We start from the raw sequence: 24,085 nt of genomic DNA, 5'->3' as shown, positions 1-24,085 counted from the left end.
CCAGGCAGTGCCGACAGCAAGCGCGATTAACGACAACGTGCAATGACGTCATCCCGCGAACACCCTACTTACCGGCCCACAAACCCATGGAACAATAGGACAAACCTCTCAGGTCACAGCTGCGTTTTATTCATCTTCGTGTCACCCGTGTCTGGCTCAGAGCTGGGACCCAGAAAGTAGTGAACGGAAGGCACTATGGGCAAAATACAGTGCTGCAGCCGCGGGGATGCTGCCAGGGAGAAGACGCAGTCCCTGGTGTCCGACGGCTACCGTCCAGCAGTTCGGTGAGACAAGCATGCAGAAGCTTGCAAAATGAGGCAGGGGAAGGTGAGTCATCATTTGGTCATCGTAGTCACACACTTAGCCAGACCAGCCTAACCCTCAACCATAAAGAACAGTCACCAGAGACCGTGATTCTGAACGAGGAGGCACGAACAGCAAAAAGACAGAGCAAATACATGCTCTACCTCTTGGCCAACTCCTGAAAACAGGAGAGGAAAGTACATCCAGATGGAGGCGGTTTCCATGGGCTTCCACCTCTGCCCCATTCACCCTGCTTTGAATGCCTCGTTGGGGAAGGAAGAAGGGAGAAGACGGCTGGGGGAAAGGAAATAGTTGCTTTGGAGCCCCTCTAGTGTTCTTCTCCCTTCTGTGTGCTCTGTACCATAGACCTGCTTGTCCCCATGAGCTGTGCAAAAAGCAATGGATGCCACTCAAGACGCCACGTACCCCATGCTTCCCTCAAGAACGCATGAGACATGGTCAGAATGTCAACCCTTATTCTAGTAAGTTCTTTCCAACACCCACAACACAGAACCAAAGTTCACAGGCAGTAGCTGAAATTTCAGTACCGTCAGGTTTGCTCTGTGGACACTTTCTCGGGCTATTACCAAGGAGAACATTTGCAGAGCAGACAGAAGTGTGTGTGACTGGGGGAGACGGATGCTACCTGGCTGTGGAAACACACACTGGGAAGCTTTTATGCAAAAATATACTCCCCAATGATACCATGAGATTTTGTTGCTGTTGTTCTTTTTTAAAGAAGGTTCTGGGGAATGAGCTTGCATCTTTGGGATGGCAAGGAGGGATTCTGGATTGACACCAGCTCAAATTTCAGTCGTCCCTGCTGACTGTCATAAATTCCTGTAAGAACGCAGCTCTCTAAGGCCCTCAGGGAGTGTGCACCAAGGAGCCAGTAAAATGGAAAAGAAAAAAAAAAAAGAAAGAAAGAAAGAAAAAACATGCCACATCACACCAGTCTCCTTTAGTAACTGTTACATGAGCTGAAAGAAAAGACATCATACGAGGTTCAACAACCGTGGTTTCCAGAACTCTGGACAATTTTCTTTGCGAAGGAGCCAAAGAGAAAGCTGCCCCAGTTTAGCCCTGGAGAAAACAGTTTCCAATGAACTGAATTGCCGTGCAAGGTAAAGCAGTTTGCTAAAGTTTCACTAAAAAAAAAAAAAGAAAGAAAAAGAATTGCGCCTCACATCTTCTCTCAGTTTGTCATACAAATAGGCTTTCTCCCAATTGACAAAGTATAAGAAAGCCCTGAAATAATCAATGGTTTTAAAACTCACTGAGCTGACTGAATAGGTTCAGAGTAAGTTTGGAATTCTCCAGCAAAACCCCTCTCACTGTCCTTCCTCCTTTCTCAAACGGAGAAATGCCTCATATCTTAAAATCGTAACCTACACACACACACACACACACACACACACACACACACTCTCCAACAAAACCTGCCCGGCCCCAGTACAAGATAGTACAGACAGTACTGGGGAACAGGTGATTTCCTCTCTCTGCAAAGTGAAAAACAGCGTAGGCAGCTTGCAAAAAGCAACTGGCATTTAACCCACAGGAGCGTTTTAACTTAATAGATTGAGCAATTGTCTCCCCTGCGTTCCGGGAATCCGCGAACGGAAGTCGGGAGTCAAGCAGAGAGACCTGTGAAGAGCAATGTAGGGTCAGAAGGAGAGAGATATGCTGGGAGAAGGAGGCCCGAGGCAGAGTCGGGAGCACCTTTCCCTGGAAGGGAGGGGCGGGCACGCGTGGAGGCAAGGGGCGGAAGGCAAGGGGCAGAAGGCTTCCACAGCCCTGTACCAGCAAAGGGAAAGTTGCTCTTTGGAGTCACCTCTCTCATTTTGGTTTGGCTGAGTTATGCCAAGAGCCCCCTTCTTTGTGCTAGGTGCTGGGGATACAGCACGAGAACCAACCTCAGCCAAGCAGGAGCTTACAACCTTGAAAAGAAGACAGATTCATAAGATTCGTGAAAGACATAAGCAACGAGAGCCTGGAGGAGGACACTGATCCCAAGATGGTGGACAGGGAGATTGCTGGAGAAGCTGATGAGTACTATACTCTTTTATAACATTATTCTATTATTATCGGATGAGCAGGTGTTGGCCAGGCAGAGTTGGGTTGGGTGCTTTAGGCAAAGGATCCATGTGAACAAAGGCGTGGAGGCTGGAACAGAGTAGGGAGCACGGGGTATATCTGGCTGGATCTCAAAGGACACGATGGGGATGACAGGGCCACGGAGAGAAGGTTGCATGTGCCTCCTACTAAGAAGTTTGGACTTCATGGGGCGCCTGGCTGGCTCAGTTGGTAGAGCACATGACTCTTGATCTTGGGGCTGTGAGTTCAAGTCCCACGTTGGGTGTAGACCACACTTTAAAAAAAAAGAAGTTTGGACTTCATTAAGAAGCCAGTGGGGATCACTGAAGGGCCTCACGTGTGCTATCATCCTCCTTTAGGGCGTATCCTAAGGGCTCCTGACTCAGCCCAGACTTCACTCTTCTTCATCCCTGACCCAACCCAGAACCAGTCTCTCCAGGCCCGCACCCCTGGCTTTCCCTTCCATTCAAGACCCTAGCCTGGTCTCAGATGTAAATCAATGTCTTCCATGTACAAAGTAATAGAGAAGGCACGAGAGAAAATTTTAAGACAGCTCCTTCGTCTTTAGGAGTTGTGTTTCTGCCCCTTTGCTATCAAAATCTGGAGTGAGTCTACCCAAAGGACTTTCAGTGGTGGAGCAGAGAGCTTAGGTCAGCAACCAGGCCCTCCCAACTCATCTCTCTTAGGTGTCCCAACTCCCCCACCTCTAGTGCTCAGCCTGGTTCATTCCGATTTCACATGAATTAACTATTGACTGAATGTCAGTTGGCACTCAGCATCAACTCCCACCTCTTTCATGAGTCTTCCAGTACTGCAGAAACGAAAAAGACAAAAACCCTACTTCCCAGACCCCCTTGCACCCAGGGTTTTGGGTAACAATTAAGTACCATCAATTGAATATACTCCCAAAGGAGGAAGCAAAGTGAAGGCTGCTTCTGCTGGCAAGTGAGGCTGTAGGACAAGCCTGGTGTTCTGGTATCTGCTCACCGGCTTCATAGATGCAGTTACGGCGGCAGCAGCATCTTGAGCCCAGCAGTGAATTCTAATGTGAGCTCCAACTCCCACTTCTCCAGCCTTTCCAACAATTATGTAAGTACCTCGTGCCCGGTATGAAATCCCTCTCTGCTTAAAATACCTCGAGTGTTTTGTTTCCTGCACTGGTCCTGGTGGTCCCCTCAACTCCTCAACATATCTGCCTTCTTGCCACTCACTCGTCCGCAGTGGGTTCTATTGAGCTCTCGAAACACACTGGAACAAAAAAACACAACTGGGCATGCCCAGTGGTCTTCACAAAGCTCACCTGAAGGCCTAGTCGCTCCAAGCTTTCGTGGAAGTGGGGCCAACTCTCTTCCCCTCCCTTGAAACCGCTGCATGGCTCTCCATCCTTCTCTCCACAGTGACTCCCCCAGGCACCTAGACGGTTCTCATTCTCCAACTCCTTGGGGAACTGTCCTCTCTCCACTTTGATACGATGCTTCATTTCCTGCACCCGTACTTAACTTGGCCTAGGTCCCCACTCCCTAAAACACACTGAGACAGTGTATTACACAAAAGGAAAACTATTGAGCCAGCTACTTATTTCCTCGTCACTCACAGCGCTTGGGTGAACACTCGGCTCCAGCTGGTGTACTCGACTCCATTGAGCTTAACGCCCTATGTTAGGGTTGCCATGGAAGCCAGAAATAACATTTCAAGCATCCCTCGCAGCCTTGGCGACTTTGGTTTCTAGGCTGTTCTACAAATAGTCTTTCTTGCAGCTGATCATTAAAATGAAGATCAGTTAATAAGACAGCATGTTTAATGAACTAGAATGGTATTTGTTACAGACCTGATAATCACAAAGTACTTAAGATATGCATACTTTAAAACTGGAAAGGGGCCCCCTGGGTGGTTCAGTCAGTTAAGGGCCCGACTCTTGGTTTCAGTTCAGGTCATGGTCTCATGGGTTATGAGATCAAGCCCCCACCTCGGGCTCTGTGCTTGAAGATGCTCTCCCTCTGCCCCTCCCCTCACTTGCATGCGTGCTCTCTTTCTCTCTGTAAAATAAATAAATCTAAAAAAAAAAAAAAAGCTGAAAGGGGACCTTAAAGACTGGATTCAATTCCCCTATTCCATAAATGGAGAAGATAGATCATGCAGTGAAATGGTAAGGCAGCCTCCTGACTCTCCCATTCCCCCACCAGCACACATTCCCCACCCTGGGCAAGTTACCCGCTCTGTCAACTTCAGTTTCTTCTTCTACCAGATGGGGACAATGACTGTAGCTGCCTCATAAGGTTGTCATGAGAACTAAGGAAATGAATGTGTATAAAGTACTTGGAATGGTGCCTGGCACAAAGTATGAGTCAAATAATCACTTATTGCTGTTATTATGATTATGGTTAGTCCCACCTCGCATTGTGTTGAAGGCTATATGGGAGCAACATGGCATAGCACAGAAATCACTGGACTCGGAGTCCAGAGATTCATCATGTTCTGATCCCTGCTGTGCCATCAGCTAGGTGACATTAGCCACATGACCACCTTCTTCTCCTCCCCCTCCTCCTTCCCCTCGTCCTCCTCCTCCTCCTCCTCCTCCTCCTCCTCCTCCTCCTCCTCCTTCTTCTCCTTCTTCTTCTTCTTCTTCTTCTTCTTCTTCTTCTTCTTCTTCTTCTTCTTCTTCTTCTTCTTCTCCCTCTTCTCCCTCTTCCTCTTCCTCTTCTTCTTCTTCTTTTTTTTTGACCATTTTGCTTTGATCTCTAGGGTTGGACTAAATCACATCTCAGTTCCTTTCCAGTTATAGTTGGGTCTAGTTTACACCATGGTGTTAAATAAATTAAGTTAAATGGAACTGTTCCTTGGCCTTTATAAATGGTTATACCCACATCTATAATGATAGCTGATATTGTGCAATGGCTGTATGTCAATACAATGCTAAATGTTGTACGTGTATTAACTCCTTATTTTTTACAACAACTTGTTGTCCCCATTTAATAGGTGGAAAAACTGAGACACAGAGAGTTTTGAGTAATTTGCCAAGGTCACACTGTGAGTAAGTGGCAGAGTCAGGATTTAAATCCAGGAATCTGAGTCTAGAACTCATATTCTTTATGATTAATCTACAGGAAACAACAAACTTACACACCACAACTAGACAAGGGTGCAAGCTGCATGACCTTATATTACATTAATGTTCCCTAGTTGTAACTGCAGGGTACTCTGCCAGCTATATCCATAAATTCCCAGCAACTGGTAGGTTCAAGAAGGTTTTGGGAAACTTGCCACAAAATAAAATAATTCTTAGTTCTTCATTACACTCCAGAGATGCTCGCCTCCACCAACATCCCTCACCTCCATGGTGGCATTCACTTCCCAACTGGCATTTGCCTTTGCCCCTCTACCGACTGTTCTCAATCCAGCAGCCACAGCGATTCTTTAAACACAAGTAAAATCACCTCACCCTTTGTTTAAAACCCTCTCATGGTTCCCATCTTTCTCAGAGAAAAGCCAAAGTCCTAAACATGGCCCCCAAAGGCCCTCATGTTACTTCTCTAAGCCACACTACACTGGCATTGCAATTCTAAACACTTCAGGCATGCTTTTACCGCTGTTGCCTCAGCCTGGAACATTCTGGATTCGTGACTTATCCCCTCACCTGCCTTCCGGTGCCTGTAGAAAGCGCCCACCTCCCAATGAGGCCTTCCCTGCCCCCATCACGATCTAAAATTCTCCACCTCCACTCCAAGCATCCTATCCCCCTTTCTGGCTTTATTTTTCTCTGTAGCATTTGTCAATTTCTCTCATATATTTTACTTATTTATTTTTTATTATCTGTTTCTTCTATTGGAATACATGATCCATGAGGTTGGGGATTTTGCCTATTTTGTTCCCTGCAGTGTTCCCAAGATCTCCACTGCTAGGTGACTCCACTCTTTGTGAGACGAATGAATGAAAGGATGAATGAATAGGTACGTATCAGGGTGTCTGTGATACGAGAAACCAGCATCAGAATGTGACTTGAAGGCTTCTTAGAACTCTCTTCTCACCTCTCAAAGGTTAGTCTTGCAAAAAAAGACTTGAAGCAACATGCTTGGATATTTACATTTATAAAATTACACAGAAACAGGATTAAATCTACTCTTGCAGGAAAGAATCTCTGAGAATCCAACAGACAACAAGGGCAAAAATAAGCACATATTGTTCTCATAACAGAAAATGTTTTAAAAAATGTTTAAAGGTTGGGGATGGATGCTTACTCTAACTCTTGAGGCCAAACCAGTACCAAAGGATGGAAATACAGGCTCAATCTCAGCATGCTACAGAATAAGGACAGTATGTATGGATTTCAGCCAGCTATGTTTCAAGATTCCTAGAAAAATTCATAGAGCATTTACTATACAAGTTTCAAATTGCATTAAATACATTTAAATTGCATTTAATACATTTCCATGTATCATACAAGACTTAAATTGCAAACAAAACAAACAAAACAAGCAAAAAAGAACCCAGTAATAAAGATTAAGGCTTTGACATTCTTTTTTAGTTTTTTTTTAATGTGCACCAACCATTTGGGTAATTCTTTTTCTTGTCCTCTCATCTCCCAACTTAATTATTACTGCCTTCTTTCCATTTTGCGTACCTTCAAGAAAATGGCTTCACATGGTAGAGTGGACAATACTAGTGGTTGACTACTTAAAACTCATTCCTCTCCCCCACCCCTTCCTGCTCCCTTGCCTAAGATTTCAAGCAGCAAAGAGGTGGCCATGAGCTCCATGAGGGCAGGTCCCACCCCACCAGGAAGGAATCCTTACTGAACGAAGCCAGTCGTGGTTATCCCACTTCCAGACCAGGTAGCTGGAACGAGCATGCGATCCAGTTTTAGCCAGTGGGGAGTAAGAGAAACTCTCCTGAAATCTCTAGAAAAGATTTTGGTCTCTGATATAAGGAACGAACCAGCGGATGAAAAAAGTCCTCTTTCTTCTCTTTATTCTCTTCCTGACTTGACTATGGTCATGGAACAAAGTGATGTCTGGAGCTGCAGCAGTCATCTTGTGAGTATAAGGCAAAAGTCTAAGGAAGGAAAGCCAATCTCCTGGGATGACACAACTAAAAGCTAGAAGGAGCTCTGGTCTCAGTGACAAAGCTGAGCCACAGCCCTGGACTGGGAATCATCGACCTCCAGACTTCTTGTGAGATATTTACATATCTTTTCATAAAACCACTGTTAGCTTAAGCCCATTGAAATCTACGTACTACCCAGAGATTTCTCTGCTGACACCAAGCTTGCTGCAGACTAGCTGCTCAATAAAAATTGATGCCATGTATGAAGGAATTAATCTGATCGTACAGATTGTGACATTTTAAAAAATAAAATGTATCAAATTCTTTTGCTAAGTGTCCATATTTTCTAAAATGCTCATGTAATCAACTCAATAGAGGTTCTTCTCTAAGATCAATATCTGATTTAAGGTTTAAAGAAAAAAATGCTGTTTTATATCTAAATCAGCAGATGCTCAAATAGGGAAGTACAAATTAATAATACTAACAATATTAATAAATGTCACCTCTCACTATTCATTCAGTATACATGTATTGAGAGGCCACTATGCCAGATGCTTTAGACCCAGAGATGGAAAGACATAAATCCTAGATTTAAAGAGGTCACAGTAGATTGGGCTCTGTTAATTCCGCTTTGCAATGTACAAAGTGTTTTTTTAAGAATGACTTTTAAGATAGGCGATAACAACAACAGGCATTTATTGAATGCTTACCCTGTGCCGGGCTCCGGGCCAGCCCTTCATCTGCCTGGTCTCACTGCATCCTCTTCCCCCTCATCATCATCCCCATCTCACAAGTGAGACAACTGGTGTGGGGGGTGGTTGTGTTACTTATTCATGGTCACACAGTGGAAAGCCAGAATTCACACTTATTAAAAGTCAGCTACTGTTATTTTTAAAACCAAGCTGACAAGTGTGGTGGCAGGTGTGGGAAGATTCAAGAGCCACAGTTGATTGGAAGCTTGTAAGAAAATGGGACTAGGAGATTATTAGGGAAAAGGAAGCCATCTTGGGCTGTCTCTGCAGAGCTACAGGCTCCGGATCAAGGAACGACAGTGCAGGACACCATTCTGCATGTGAAGGAAACCTAGGCAGGGCTCTTTTCCCCTCCTGAACTTTAACCTGTAAACCAAACTATCAGTGGAGCATCTCCAAGGGACGACCCTTTGGATACCCCTCAGACACTCCAGCTGAACATGGAGTCTGAGCTCACATAACGCACTCAATGTTTGTCGAGTGAATAAAGATTTAGCTGCTGTGGTTGTGTGTGGTAGTTTTACGTGACAGCGGTTTGCGGACAGGGATTATGTCTGTCTCGTCTGTGTCTGGGGCTCGCCTCAGCTTCAGGGGCTGGCTGGTTGATGGCTTTGTTCCAGTCCTGACTCAGGCTGACCACCGGCTGGGGCAAATATCTACGTGAGAAAAGACTATGTGGGAGGAGGAGAAAAGAGCTCCTTTGAGCCCCAGGAGACTTGGTCCTAAGCCGTAGGTGCTGCTGGTGAATCACTTCACCTTGAACAACTAACAATATCTCCGGGCTTTGGTTCCTTCATCCTAGTTTCTTAACCTTTATTTGTACCAAGGACTTCCATGGCAATGTGGTAGAGCCCATGACCCCTTCTCAGAATAAACTTGTTAAATGCCTAACATAAAATGCAACACCAACTAGGATGGCTACTATTTTAAAAATGGAGAATAACAGATGTTGGTAAAAATATGGAAAGCTCGGAAGCCTTGTGCATTGCTGGTGGGAATATAAAATGGCGCAGCCACTGTGGAACACAGTTTGGCAGTTCTTCGAAAAGTTAAAAATAGATGAGGCCCCTGGGTGGCTCAGTCGGTTAAGCATCTGACTCTTGATTTCGGCTAACGTTATGATCTTGGGGTCATGAGATCGAGCCCCAGGTCGGGCTCCATACTGGGTGTATGTACTCTCTCTCCCCCTTCCTCTGCCTCTCTGCCCTTCTTCCCACCCCTTACCCCCACTCACACGCTTGTGTTCTCTCTCTCTCTCTCTCTTTTTTTTTAAAGATTTTATTTATTTATTTGACACAGAGACAGCCAGTGAGAGAAACAGCCAGTGAGAGACAAGCAGGGGGAGTGGGAGAGGAAGAAGTAGGCTCCCAGCAGAGGAGCCTGATGTGGGGCTCGATCCCAGAACGCGGGGATCACGCCCTGAGCCGAAGGCAGACATTTAACGACTGAGCCACCCAGGCGCCCCCCCCTTAAAAAAAAAAAGTTAAACATAGAATTACCATATTTCTCAGCAATTTCATCCTTGATATACATCCAAGAAAAACTGAAAGCAGGACTCAAACAGATACTTGCGTGCCAATGTTCGTAGCAGCATTATTCACAATTAGCCAAAAGGTAGAAACAACCTGTGCCCATCAATAGATGAATGGGTAAACAAAATATGGTATACACATATAATGGAATGTTTTTTGGCCACAAATAAGAAGTTCTGACACCTGCTACAACATGGAGGAACCTTAAATTTGTTACGCTAAGTGAAAAAGTCAGACACAAAAGCACAAAGATTATATCCCTCCACTTGTATGAGGTTCTAGACTAGGCAGATCCATGGAGACCGGAAGTAGAAAAGAAGTTCCCGGGGAAAGGATAGATGGGATATTACTTCTGAACAGGGAGTTTCTGTTTGGGATGGTAAAAAGTTCTGGAAATAGACAGAGATGATGGCTGCACAACGTGAGTATTCTCCATGCCACTGGATTGTACACTTCAAAATATTTAAGATGGTTAATCTTACGTTATGTATCTCTGTTACCACAGTAAGCAAACAAGTAAATGCAAAGGGTAAGAAAGGAGGCCAATTATTTGAACTTCAGTTACCAAGATATTTAAAAACTTGGGGATACAGGAACATATGGCTTTAAAAAAAGCCTCTCCTCCCGTTCATGCTGTCTCTCACAATCTCTGTGTCTCTCTCTCAAATAAATAAATAAGTAAATAAAATCTTTTAAAAAAATAAATAACAAGGTCGAAAGGGGGGGTCTCCTAACTAGTGTAATTTCAAAGTAGTGACGCATGTCACCCGTATTTCGAATGATCTCTGACAACTACCTAACGTGCCACGAAAGTATCTGTGGTCCCTGTTGGTGACATGGTACTGCTACTACTCCCGTGGTTTGTGGTTTACAGTCATTATAGAAGGAAAGGCTCAAATGCAGTTAGAGGTTGGTGAAAAAGTATGTAATTTTTTTCCCATCCAAATTATGGGCCCAGTGTAGTCTGTCCAAGGACTGTGTGGGTCCATGGCCCCCAGGTTAAAAACCTCTTCACCGGATGATCTCTAAACTCTCTTCTAGGTAAACTGGTGTGATCTAGGAGTGGCTTCAGGCTTCACCTCTTCATCGATAAGTTAACATCTCTGATCAGATTTTTTCTTATCTGTAGCTGGGAATTGTCATCAAATCTACCCCTCCAGGGCTTTGCGAAGAAAAGGGAGATAAGGCAAGCAAGAAGTGCTTTCGAAAACCGTAGAGCCCTCTTACAAATGCTAGGTAGCACCGGAGAACCTAATAGCTGATGGAGACTTCCTTCCTCATCCCCAGTACATAGCCCCAGGTCTCAAGTTTCCTTCAGAATTTTGGTAGCATCTTTGTGAACTATGGGAACAGAACACTGAACATTTTTTGTTAAAGAATACCATGCCCTGTGTTAAAAATAGTGTTATGACCTGTATTTTGTATGTATGCCGATAGATTTGAAAATACAGACAAATTAAGGAAAGCGCCAATTACCAAAATAGACTCAAGAAGAAATAGGAAACCCAAATAGACTCATGACTGTTAAAAAAAAAAAAAAAACTGAATTAGATGTCAGAAATATCCCCTCTACAGAAGGCATCAAGCCCAGATGGCTTTATGAGCAAGTTCCACTGGCCCTGGAGGACTTGTCTCACGGATCCCATACACATTTTCCCCCAAAAGACCCAAGCTGCCTGCAACTGGGGAATTTGCATCAAACCCCAAGGCATGACAGGTAGTGGGCCAACATGACTCCGCGGTAGCATCAGCACCCAAAACAATGCTGTCCTCGCACACTGTAGGTCCTCGACACGCATGTGTTCAATGGACAAATAAATGATAAAACTGAGGCAAACCATGAAACAAAAAATTATGTATCAGAGCTAAACGATTTTGGTGCAGAAAAATAGCTAGGTAAAATCGATGGCTTTCCTACTGCTCTTCATTTTGGAGACAAATTCAAGTTTGCGTGGACCTGGGGAGTGGAGGAGCGTGCTTCCTTCAGTAGATGGGGCAATCGCAGGAGACTGGCCATCTGGGCGCCTATGGATACATGCTACCTCTAGGAGGAGGGCATGCTTCCCTGGCTACCCCCGCAAGGAGTCCCAAACATTGAAAGATTCTGCGTCTTTCACTTGGCCCAGCACGGCGCTTGTAACTCGGGGATTCTCAGGACATACTCATTCAGTGAATGGATCCCATCGACTGGAACAATCCTTACTGTCAGGGCTGGGGAATTAAGAGCTAGAGATGGAAAGCAGCCTCGCACAGCCTTTGCCAGGTCTGAGCCCTCTGGACGGGACTCTTCCACAGTTTACGTTATGGTCCAACCTGACTTTAAAGGCCTCTGAGGCTCATTTTCCCCAGGCTTCTCATGGCCAAACACCCCACATGGCACGTAATGCATCCTGCTTTTCCGAAGGCCCCTCCTGGCCCTGAGCCCATGTCATCAGATGCCTACATTCGTCTTGTTTCTCCCCTGCATCAGCTCCTTGTACATCTGGCCATCAGCTTCCTCTTTGATGTTCTTACTCCTTGGCTGGCTGCGGCCTTATGATAACTTCTCCCTCCTCCTCCTTTCCCAGCCCCACCATCCTCTGCGCAGCCAAAATACACACATGGCCCTCCTTTCATCTTTCCCCATAAATCAGCCTCCTCTGGATATACTGAAAGAAGGCTCTTCTGAGCTGGTGGTTCTAATTCTTGGCTTTTGAAAAATCTTACTCGGACTTGGCTTCGCATCCTGGCTATGCTGCACTCGTTTCCCATCTCCAGCCCTAGGATGTTGGCTGTCCAACACACCACGTTCACCGACCTGCTTTAAAGGACTCAGAAGTATCCATATCTCTGAAGTCTTTGAGCGTGCTTCCCCGGTGTGTGTCAGTCACGTAATATCACCCCGAAATGGGAGTACCCAGTGAATCAGAAAGGAGAAAGAAGCTACTTAGGAATGTGTCGCAGAAGACATATTGTCCTCCACTGATGGAAGTGAAGAGCAGAGCAACTTGTGAGGAGCTGAATCGTGTCGCCCACAATTCGTAAGTTGAAGTCTTACACCCTAGTACCTCAGAATGTGACTGTATTTGGAGATGCGGTCTTGAAAGAGGCCATTAAAGTCAAATGAGATCATTAGGGTGGGCTCTAATCTATTCTGACTGGTGTCCTTGTAAGAAGGGGAAACTTGGAGACAGATGGGTACACGTGAGGACATGGGGCAACGGCAGCCCCCTGCGAGCCTAGGAAAGAGGCCCCGGGAAAAACGCACACCTTGCCAACACCTTGATCTTGGACTTCAAGTATCCAGAAAGGGGAGGAAATAAACGTCTGTAGTTGAAGCCACCCGGTGTGTGGTGCTTTGCTATGACGGCCCAGCAAACCAACATACAACTCAAGTCTCCATAATATTTCCTCTCGAGAAGACACGAAATATGTGTAGGTCGGTCACTCGGACAACTTTTTTTTTTCCTTTTTTTTTTTTTATTATAATGATTTTTTATTATATTATGTTAGTCACCATACAGTACATCCCTGGTTTCACTCGGACAACTTTTTGAAATAACTCCTCTTGTATTTTCAGTGTCTAGTGGTCACTAAATATTTAAACATGAACTTTTTAAAGTAAAGGTGATTATTCTTTATAACCATTTATAAAGAATAGAAAATATTCTTTTAATATTTTCAGTGGGGACATAAAGAAAGATATAGAAAGCATGTTATCAAATCTGTAAGCGATTCTAAATTGCTCTGTTAAGAAGGAAAAAGGTATTAATCAAGAACGAATAACTTAAATGAAGAAGATAAAATGTAATGCAAAAAATTTAAAGTATCCTACTGAAGTTAAAAACACCTGCTCTGTGATGGCTATTAAGCCATGCAGAGTAAAGGTATAGTCATATTCACTGACTATCTAAACTGTACATGAATTAACCAAAAAAGCGAATACAATTAACCTGTAATCATTCTTTTCATTCATTCAGTTAACATTGCCAGAAGCGAAACCCAAGATTCAACAAACGATTTGTTGCCAGTCACTAAAAATGTCTCAGTTTCTCTCTTGTTTAAAATTTGTTACCGGAAAGGCTCCTAAGGCAGATTGTTCTTGGGGGAAAAAAAATTTATCTTTTTTTCTTTACTAGGAGAGAAAGTCCTTCTCTCCTAGATCAGTTCCTAATTCTGCAGGCAACTCCACAGAATCTTGGGACACGAGGGTTCACAGACTAGAGGCTTACTGAAGCCACTACACACAAGGCTTTCCCCATCCCCGAAGCCCGAGGAGGCAAACTTTCCTTCCTGCGCTAATCTGGTGGCTACAGAATTGCGGATGGAAGGAAAACCTATTTCCTTGAAAGCACAGGGGTTTGGTTCTCCGTCTCCTCTTTAAGGTCCTGATGATGACAAGCCTGGACTCCTCCGTGACACAGCCTTCAGAGAGCCCTTCGATTTTTCCAAGCTAAACATCCTCCGGTCTTTCAAATTTTTCCACATGCCCTGGCTTCAGAAACCTTCCCCAGCCTGGTGGCGTCTCTCTAGACGCTGCTCTGCGTTCATTTGTTCGTCCACTTACGCCTCTAGGAGTGTACCTGGCACGCTACCGATCGCTGTCGATACAACACAAACAATGAAGCAGACAACCGCTATCCAGGCTGTACGTGCTGTGCTGGGACATCCGGCACACGGGGCAAATGCATTGCTGGGGTATTAAATCCTGACCGAAAAGATCAGGAATGCTTCCATTGAGCCCTGAAAGATGAGTCCAATTGGGTTGGACAGAACAGAAGAAGTAGGGTTGCAGAGGAAAAGGCACATTGTATTATCATATCCCACCTCTGTGGCTCAAGGGTTATCTGACCTTGAGCAAGACATTTAACCTAAGCTTCAGTTTTTTCATCTGTAAAATGGAGATAATAATACTGTGCCGAGTGATGTGTGAAGTGCCTCGTACAGTGCCTGACACATAGTAGATGCCCCCCCCCAGTCAAAGACGGCCCTCATTATCATTACTTTAGTTATTATCATCAGTTAGAGAGACCTGGGACATGATTGGCCAGAGGGATAAGACTGTCTGCCTTGGGCTCCAACAGGACAAGCCATCAAGAAAAAGAAGAGTGGCTATGTCACCCACAGACAGGATGCCCCCCATGCCATCCCCACTCACAGATGCACTGCACATGCCAAACACATGGGCATGCTGAGGATAGAACATCCTGGAACTGAAGAAGGAAATGAGGGAGGGAGGGAAAGATTTAAGAGGGAGAGATCAAGGAGAGTTACAGAAAAGGAAGGCGATAACGAGTTTCATAGAGAAGAGAAAGGGAGAAAGAAGGGGAGAGAGAGAATCTGTAGGAGAAAAAAAAAAATCCAGTTATTTATTCACTGGCTAGGAAAGCTTTAAACTTTGTAGCTTATTGGAAATGAGATACCAGGCTTTGTTTTTTTAATTCTTTCAGTATTAATTGCAAGATAGGAATGAGGAATTCAGCTTATACAGTTTATGCAACATGAATGATAACAGAGACACTGGTTTACACATAGAGCAGAGAGCACAGGCACGAGGAGACACATCGCCTGCGTCTGGGCTGAGCAGCCGCCATGACAGTTCCCCCACCGGGTCCTCGTTTCCGGCTGCGGTCGTACAGCACGGGATGCCTAGTGGGAGGCTGAAGAGGGGCTGTGATGTCACTTCAAAGGACTTTATTTTTGAAAAGCCTCTGCTATTGTGAAAAGAATTTGATAAGCTCTGCCCATCAACCTTCATTTTTATAATCAGTTCTGACGACAAAGACACACACCGGCCACTGGGTCGTTTGTATGTGTGTTAATCACTCTACTGGAAGAGGCGGGCTCCCTGCACAGTGGGGAGGCCCACCTTTGCCAACTGCCCCTGGGTAGAAAAATGCCAACAGCTTATTTTCAAAGCTTCAGAAGGGGTGCACCCAGCCCTCTCCAACTGCAGTTTTCTTAGCAGATGTTACTCACTCCTGCGTTGTGTTTCTGGCTCAGGCCCCACAGCATCTCCTCCTAAGATCTTTTCCTCCTGCCCATCCTCCTGACCCCACCTTCTAGATTTCTCTTCTACAACATTTCTCAGATTGAGATTTCCAGAAATGCAACCTCTCAGGTTCCCAACCCAGGCCTACTGAATCAAACACTCTGAGCTCTAGGACCAGTAGTGTGTGTTCTAACAAGCCTTTCAGGAGCTTCTGATGCACAATAAAGTCTGAGAAACACTGCTTTGCTGCCTGATCCTACAGCTCCCTTACCTGCATGCCTGATCCTACTGCCCCCCTATCCCCCTGCCTGATCCTACTGCTCTCCCTCCACCCCCTTACCTGACCCTACTGCTCTCCTACTCCCATGCCTAATCCTACCATCCCATCACCCTCCTGCCTGATACTATTGCCCTCCAACACCTCCACCTGACCCTACTGTCCCCTCTACCTTCCCACCTGATCCTACTACTCCACCCCACTCCTCTGCCTGATACTACTGTCCCACCGCCTCTCCCACTTGATCCTACTGCCCACCCTCCTACCTGATTCTACTGCCCCACCTCTTGTGTTTCAATACTTCTCCCTCCTCAGCCTCCAGAATATGGTTCCACCTTGGCTCTCCCGCCTGGAGAAAGTGAAAGAAAGCCAAGGATTGCACTGGGGGTTTTACCACAGGAGCCAGAGAAGGGACATCAGGAAGGCACAGGAATTAGCAATGTCATCACATCCTAGATGAGACCTGAAGATCACTGACTTCAACTACCTCCCTTTGTAAATGAACAAACTAGAGGACAGAGCAACTTGCTCGAAGTCACCTGCTAAGTATAAGTGGAATCAAGACTGGAAGCATCCAAATGGGGATGAAATCAGCCATCTGTACTTCTCATCCACTCAGTCATTCAACAAGCACCAAGCTTTGCTATGGGCCGGACCCATACCAGGGCTTGAAGTCCACGGACCCTGGGGTAACCAGCAGCAGCAGCACCCCAAATACAGATGGGCATTTCGTGATCTGCTCAGAAACTCCTGATCAGGGAGCAAGCTCGAGTGGGAGGTGCCTTCTTCTTTGTTCAAACACATCTTCCCCTAAGCCATGCATCTTCTCCCTAAGAGGGGTGGGGGTGGGAGTGGGCACCTTTTTCTTTCTAGGTTTGCAGAAGCCTTGACAAGCTTGCCAAATTGCTTAACTTCTCTGAGCCTGGGCTTCCTCTTCTGGAAATGAGATAAACCAATAACCACCTTGCAGTGTTTTGTCTTTTTTCTCTTGGATTCAATGAGCTAGTTTGTCCCTACTCACAGTAGGCGCTCAGTAAATGAGAGTAGCCTCCAGAGGTGCTATGAGATATGAAAAACAGTCTTTATCATCAAAGGCTTATAGTCTAGTGGTAAAAACAAGGCAAGCACAGAAATAACTAGAGTAGGAATCCATCTTGGGTAGGCGTCACTATTACCCCCTGGGAATATAAGGCAGACAGGTTTGACCCCTTAGCAGAGGAACTGCAGTGGGCGTGGCCTATCCCAAGAGGCTCCTGCCTGGCTGGGGGAGGGAGGAGGTGGCATTTGAGCTGGGCCTGGCTGATCACAGGCCTTGGCCAAGAAAGATACTCCAGATAGAAGAAAGAGGGTGAACAGAGCCTCTGAAAGCTCAGGGAAGGAGACAAAAGTTCAAATCTTGATCGGGTGGCTCCAGGGCATATAAAATGTGTAGCCTCAATGGATCTGTCACTCCGGGAGCCAGCAACTCTGATGGCCTCTGGCATCTGCCGTTCCTCCCTCACTGAGGGTGCCAGCGCATGTCAATTAGGAGGATTGTTTTAGGATGTGGAAATTCATTCACTGGCAGCCAACACTTGAAAATGTTAATAATTATCAACATAGGCAAAAACCTCCACTGGCAACAGAGAGTAGGACATTCTTACACTTCATTCTCTTGGCTGGCCCACTCCTTCAGTCACGATGCTAATTTAGGAGGTTTCAGGTCCTTATATGAAACGCATTGCATTTTTATTAATATTTTATGTCAGATTTCATTAGAAATGTATGCAAGAATGGAAGTCAGTCCCTCGTAAGTACTGTGATTGCCAAGGAACAGAACTTGGGGCTGTATGCAGTGAGTTCTTAGACTGTCTTCATTAGCTTTATTTTTAAGTAGCAAATTAACTGTTGTGAAGAAATTTCACTGAATTCTGTAGCCTCTACCCCTGAACACCTCTGGAATCTTCCCTAGCAGAGTATGTGTTGATGGGGGGGGGAGTAAAGGGGGAGAGGGGGTTCAGCTCCCCCCATGCCCTAACCATACTATGGGGCTAGCCTCCTTTAAAATCTCTACCTCCCACTTAAAACACTCTCTCTTAAAATGCAAACATGAATTCTGTGTGGGTACTATTGAGCCGAAGGGGCATCTGTTATTGGGAAAGGAAAAAGGTTTTGAGGTTAGTTAGTAGAAACAGAATGAGCGAGGTTGGCAAATTTAGAAAAGAATGCACATGTCAACAAGACCTTGTAAAAGGCAAACAAAACAGGAAGAGCCAGCCCACAGAAGTGCAGACGCTTTGCGGACTCTCGGACTCTCATTCTGGGAGTGAGGGGAGTCGAGTCCAGTGGGAGTTTGGGCAAAAGGGTTGTTTCCCAAAGGCTGATAGGAATCCACCGGTTGCCCTGGCAACAGCTCCACCCCCCCCCCATGTGGCAGTGGTAGAGTAGAGAGAAAAACTGTGCACTCGCAAAGCAGACAGTAATTAGGGGTGGAGGCAACATGACTCCTGGTGAGCCCCACCGTGAAGGGAGCCTGAGGAGGAGTTTGGAGTTTGGGAGGGGATGTGCGCCACTGATAAAGAATGAGTGCAGAGGGCTGAATCTGGAGGCTTTCACTGGCTTACGCTCTGGGTACAGCACTTCCTGCAGCTGCAGCTCCGCCAGCTAGCCTGCCTGCCTGGAAGGGACTTGGGGCTGGCGCTCCCTCGTTCTCCTGGTGGCCCGCACATGGAGGCTTTCCCTGCCCTTTGCCATGGCCCAGGAAGGCTGAGTTTGTCCAGATGGCACAGTGAATGGACAGAGGCTCAGCAGGGATCACTACTGGTTCCCACACCTGTCAAAGGACAGAGGCTCAGCAGGGATCACTACTGGTTCCCACACCTGTCAAAGGACAGAGGCTCAGCAGGGATCACTACTGGTTCCCACACCTGTCAAAGGACAGAGGCTCAGCAGGGATCACTACTGGTTCCCACACCTCCCAAACTCTTTGTCGGAGCCCCAGAGACCCTGGCCCTCAGTGATTTGGTTCCCTCCTCCAGACATGGCTCCAGCTCAGACCACCCGCCTCAGGGGCGTGCGGGCCCCCCAGTGCCTGACCAGGTCCCACCTGACACTCCAGCCTCCTCCTGCCCTCGCACCCCTCAGGGAGGATCTCTGGCTTCACTAGGAATGCAGCGCTAAACCAGCTGTTTTCAAAGTGTGATCTGAGGATTCCTAAGGGTCCCTGAGATCCCTTCAAAGGGCCCGTGGGGTCAGAACTCTATCCATAATACACGAATGTTTGCTTCTTATATTCTTATTTTCTCATGAGTACATAGAGCATGAAAAGTTTATTGATGCGGTTTTCATTTCCAACATGGCAACTAACCTTTAAGAAACTATCATTTGTCAAGTTTTGGTGTCATCTCAAAGAAGAATATCCATGAAGAATATATGAAAAGGCTATTAAGACGCTTTTCCTTTTTCAGACTACGTTATCTGTGGGAGGCCATCTCTCCTTCATGCAGTCCAACCAAAACAACAGCTCATGACAGACTGAATGGACAAGGTAAGAATCCAGGTGCCTCCGAGTAAGCCAGACATGAAGGAGATTTGTAAAGATGTAGAACGGTACCATTCTTCTGGTTTTTTTAATTTAGAAAATGTCATTTTTTATACAAATATTTGTATTTATGTTACAGGTTATGTTGTAGGTTTATTACTGTTATTTTTTAATTAATTAATTAACTCATTAAGTATTATTTTTTTAAGTTCTCCATTTCAATTTACGACCCAGTAAATATGAACAGATCTAACCCACATAAACAAAAACTCTTTGGGATCCTCGATAATTTTTACTGTAAAGGCATCCTGAGACCAGAATGTTTGAGACCCACTGCGTACTGAGTGCACAGCAGATAGACTGGACCTGTCACCCAGTGAACGTTCCTTCCGTTGCCCACCGATTCCACCAAACGAATGAGCCTTTTCCGTGTCTGTCTCCCCCACTACCCACATGCTTCCTGATGGCGGTTGTTCTTCTTAAACCTCTTACACCTGCCACCAGCAGAAACTGCAGATGAATGAATGAAGCAGGAGATAAGCCCACGCCGACGCACATCTCCACTGACTACCACCTGGGCAGCCTGCAGACTTTCTCAGGCGGGGCAGATAAAGACACGAATTATATTTTTTTAATTGGCTCAAGTTGTTCCTGGAACTCTGACTTGACTTTAGACATAAAATAAAAACTTGAAAAAAAAATCAGAAAATGCAAATGAAGAATTAACCTAGGAAACAATTCTGTTTCTCTGTGAAACTTTCAGAGACGTCCTTGCAAGTAAGTAACTAGTGAAAGACTGTGCAGGGCACACCTTAAATACAGCCACAATGATTAGCCGCAAAAATGAAACGTGCCCAGGCAACATTTAGAACAATCGAAAATAAAAAGCCGAGAAAAGCAAACACCCGTAACACGGAAGACACCATATTCCAAGAATGAAGAGACAGTCACAGGATCGGCGCAAGGCCTACAGTGAATGTGGCTTCTGCATCTTTGGTCCCTGTCAAAGGAAGACCAAAGCAGATGACCCTTGAGAATCTAGGCCAAGGTTGTGCGTTTGCCTTCCTCAAGATTCTCGCTCAACCACATTCACGAGTCCAGCAGCTCCAAGCACGTCCAGGAGCGACCACTGGCCACTCTCTGGGGCGGGGAGATGCACCATGTTCCATCCTCCTCCTCCTCTCTGGCACTTTCTCCAGCAAAATGAGGAACAGGAGGCAATACTGGATGTGGGGTTGATTTCAGAAGACAAGAGGTTTCTACTTGAGAGCCTGAGCTGGGGGTGACAGAGAGGGCAGTGAATGCTGACAGCTAGGGAAGACACAGTGTGGCGGGGGGAGGTATTTAGGGCCAAGAGGAGTAGGCTTTTCCAGCTAAGGGTGTGTGGCTCATTCTGAAAGCCCCATCAGAAACCCAACGGGGCAATCGGGACCAGTGCTGTAGGAATCAGGCATTTTCAGTTCTCTCTCTCTCTCATACAAATGTTTATCATCTTGAAATTTGTTTTTAAAAAGCCCTTCAATCAGTGTAGTAAACATGCCCCAGTCCTTGCCACATTTGCAAAAGTCTTACATGTCACTATGGAAACAGATTCTCAGAAGACTAAAGACATGGAAGGCCCAGTATCATGGGGCCACCATTCAGTGAACATCAGTAAAGATTCTAACCTCTCAGAACAGAGTATTTGGGGTTCCCCTGGTCTCTGATTGTAATTTTGAATGCTGAGGCGACCAGGCAATTGGGCAGTTCTCTCAATGCCCCTCGTAGGGGTCAGATTCTGTCAGCTGGCCAACAAGCTATAAAACACAGTTTGAAAAAACTTCATAGAACGACAGTTGTCATAAAGCTATCATTCATTGCTCACCTACAGTTTACATTTATTAACTTATTTTCTCCTCACAAAAATATTCCAAGGTCAGCATTGACATTTCCATTTTATGAATGGGGAAACTGAACCTCGGAGGGCCTGCACTGCCTAAGTATACACAGGTGGTAAGTAGTAGAGCCAGGACTTGAACCCAGGTCTATGCCAAAACCCATTCTCTTTCCACTGGTCAACTTTCCTATTATGCCTGTATTTACAACCAGCTCCATTTATCCAAATCTGTGTGTTTTTATGATCTTTCCTTCTCTTGGAGAAAGAGAAAAACTCACCTGAAGGAAACATGTTCATAAGAGAACCCCGATATTTTCTATTTCTGATATCTTGATTCTACTCACAGTGTCCCCACCTTTCTTCTGAGGCTGTTCCCACCTTCCGCAAACCCACCTGCTCTTTTCCCCACGCTGCCATGCAGGGAAGCATTATTAACACAGATTAGCTGCACAAATCCAATTAAAAACTCTCATAACACCCTTGTTCAGAGAAGTACAACCAGGACCTTTTCAGATTCTTTCCTTGCATATTGGAGAAAAGTCATGAGCCTCAGATTAAACCAAAGGCTCTGAAATAGAAGGGTTTCAATTTCACTTTGAAAACTCCATGCACTCATTGCTGATGAGATCCACTCCCTTCCCCCACCCCACCCTACCCTCCAAAACCCAACAGGAGACCCAGGGATAAGAGAGCTTCTGGACTGACATGTGTCCACCCCTGGTCCAGAGGTCCACCCTTAACCACCTCTTCCTGCTTGCTTCAGAGGCAGAGCCCCCATCACTCACCCAGGAGGGCCGTCTGGGGGTGGGTCCGAGCGGGTCTCCCTCTGGAGATGGACCTCGAGGGAGGCCGCTCCCTGGCCTCAGCGGGGAGGAGAAGGACGATCTGTCCGAAGACCAACAGAAAACAGCCCACCAGCATCTTTTCCATCTTCGAGAAGAGGAAGAGGGGAAGGCTGTGACAGACACAAGAGAGAAGGGAGCGGGGTGAGATTTCCAGGTCTCCTTGAACTCTGGGCGCTACAGACCTGCTGTGCCACCTTTTCAGTATCACACATGCCACTTGTCCTTAAAATGTCATTTATGTGTTTGATCCTTAAGAACTCAAGTAACTTCCATCGGTAGGTTCTTGAATACTCTGAGCGGGGCATGCATCTGAAAATTTTTCGTCACTTTGGTCTCTATGAGACTGAATGGAAAACTTGATGGGGAAAAAAATCTATCCTTAAGTTTCTCCTTAGTTATTTATTATCAATCATTTATAATCATATTCTATATCTTGGATTTGAACAAGGAAAAAGTGTATCTGAAGATTCCAAGTAACATTATTCCCTCAGTCTAATACGTATGGCGCAAATTAATATATATAAATTCCCAAGGAATTCATGTACGGCTGACATAAGGTAGCATCACATAGTGAGCCTCCCAGCCTCCCTGCCTCCCTGCGGCCCACACACGTCTATTAAGAGGCAGCATGGTGCAGTAGCTAAGGGCTTGGACTCTGGCACCAAACTTCCTGGCTTCGAATCCAGACTCTGACACTCACTAACTGTGTATGACCTTGGCCAAGCTACTTAACCTCCCAAGACTTGTGGGAATATGAGATAATATTAGTTAATTGAATGAGTTAATACATGTAACTGAAGCATTCAGCTTAGTGCCTGGCCCACATGGGGAGGTGGGGACAAGCACATGAACAAAGGAGCTGGGGGACCAGAGAATAGGATTAAACCCGATGTTGAGCAGGAAGCTCTCAGATGCATAAAGAATTCTAACTCTGAAGGGGGAGTGAGCCATGAGCGACTGTGGACTCTGGGAAACAAGCTGAGGGCTTCAGAGGGGAGGGGGGCAGGGGACTGGGATAGGCCGGTGATGGGTAGTAAGGAGGGCACGTATTGCATGGAGCACCGGGTGTTGTACGCAAATAATGAATCACGGAACATTACATCAAAAACTAAGGATGTGCTGTATGGTGACTAACATAACGTAATAAAAAATTATTATTAAAAAAAAAAAAAGAATTCTGAGTTGAGCTCCAGGGATCCAAGAAGCAAGGGGACTTTGAACCAGAGGAGCCCCATCTACCAGAACGGCACTGCCTTTACCCAGTTCCTGTACTGGTTTGTCGCTGGTATAAAGGCTCAGAAAGATTCTTTTTTTTTTTTTTTTAATTATGTAGTAAACATTGCTTTTTTTTTTTAAGATTTTATTTATTTATTTGACAGAGATAGAGACAGCCAGCGAGAGAGGGAACACAAGCAGGGGAGTGAGAGAGGAAGAAGCAGGCTCATAGCAGAGGAGCCTGATGTGGGGCTCGATCCCAGAACGCTGGGATCACGCCCTGAGCCGAAGGCAGACGCTCAACCGCTGTGCCACCCAGGCGCCCCGCTCAGAAAGATTCTAAGCAGGGAAGTGACATGATCAGAACCAAGTTTTCCCAGAATGGCCGATCTCAGTGCTTCACATGGGATGAGAAATGTACTTGGCCACATGGTGAGTGACGTCAAGACTATTCTGTCTAGGGGCGCCTGGGTGGCTCAGTGAATTAAGTCAAGATCTCAGGGTCATGAGATGGACCCCACATCAGGCTCTGTGCTGGGCATGGAGGTTGCTTGAGATTCTCCCTCGCCCTCTGCGCCACCCCCTCAATCTTACTTCCCCCCCCCCCGCCCCCAGCACTCTTTCTCTCTCTCTTTCAAATTACTAAACAAATATTTAAAA

At 45.8% G+C, this 24,085-nt stretch overlaps 1 protein-coding gene across 4 annotated transcripts in view; it reads right to left on the bottom strand.

Moving 5' to 3' along the window:
- The window catches only part of MATN2 (matrilin 2), a 126,675-nt gene that overhangs the window by 93,414 nt on the left and 9,176 nt on the right, over window positions 1-24,085 (bottom strand). For all 4 annotated transcript variants that reach the window (XM_040625908.1, XM_040625907.1, XM_040625906.1 and 1 more), the window contains exon 2: window positions 22,151-22,320. In XM_040625908.1, coding sequence (XP_040481842.1) covers window positions 22,151-22,295 — 145 coding nt within the window. In that variant the 5' untranslated portion in view covers window positions 22,296-22,320. The remainder of the gene's footprint in view (window positions 1-22,150; window positions 22,321-24,085) is intronic.

This window comes from Ursus maritimus, unplaced genomic scaffold (assembly GCF_017311325.1).
Source record: "Ursus maritimus isolate PB19 unplaced genomic scaffold, ASM1731132v1 scaffold_9, whole genome shotgun sequence".
NCBI lineage: Eukaryota > Metazoa > Chordata > Mammalia > Carnivora > Ursidae > Ursus > Ursus maritimus.
Note: the sequence above shows the minus strand (reverse complement) of the source record. Positions and strands in the feature narration are given on the sequence as shown.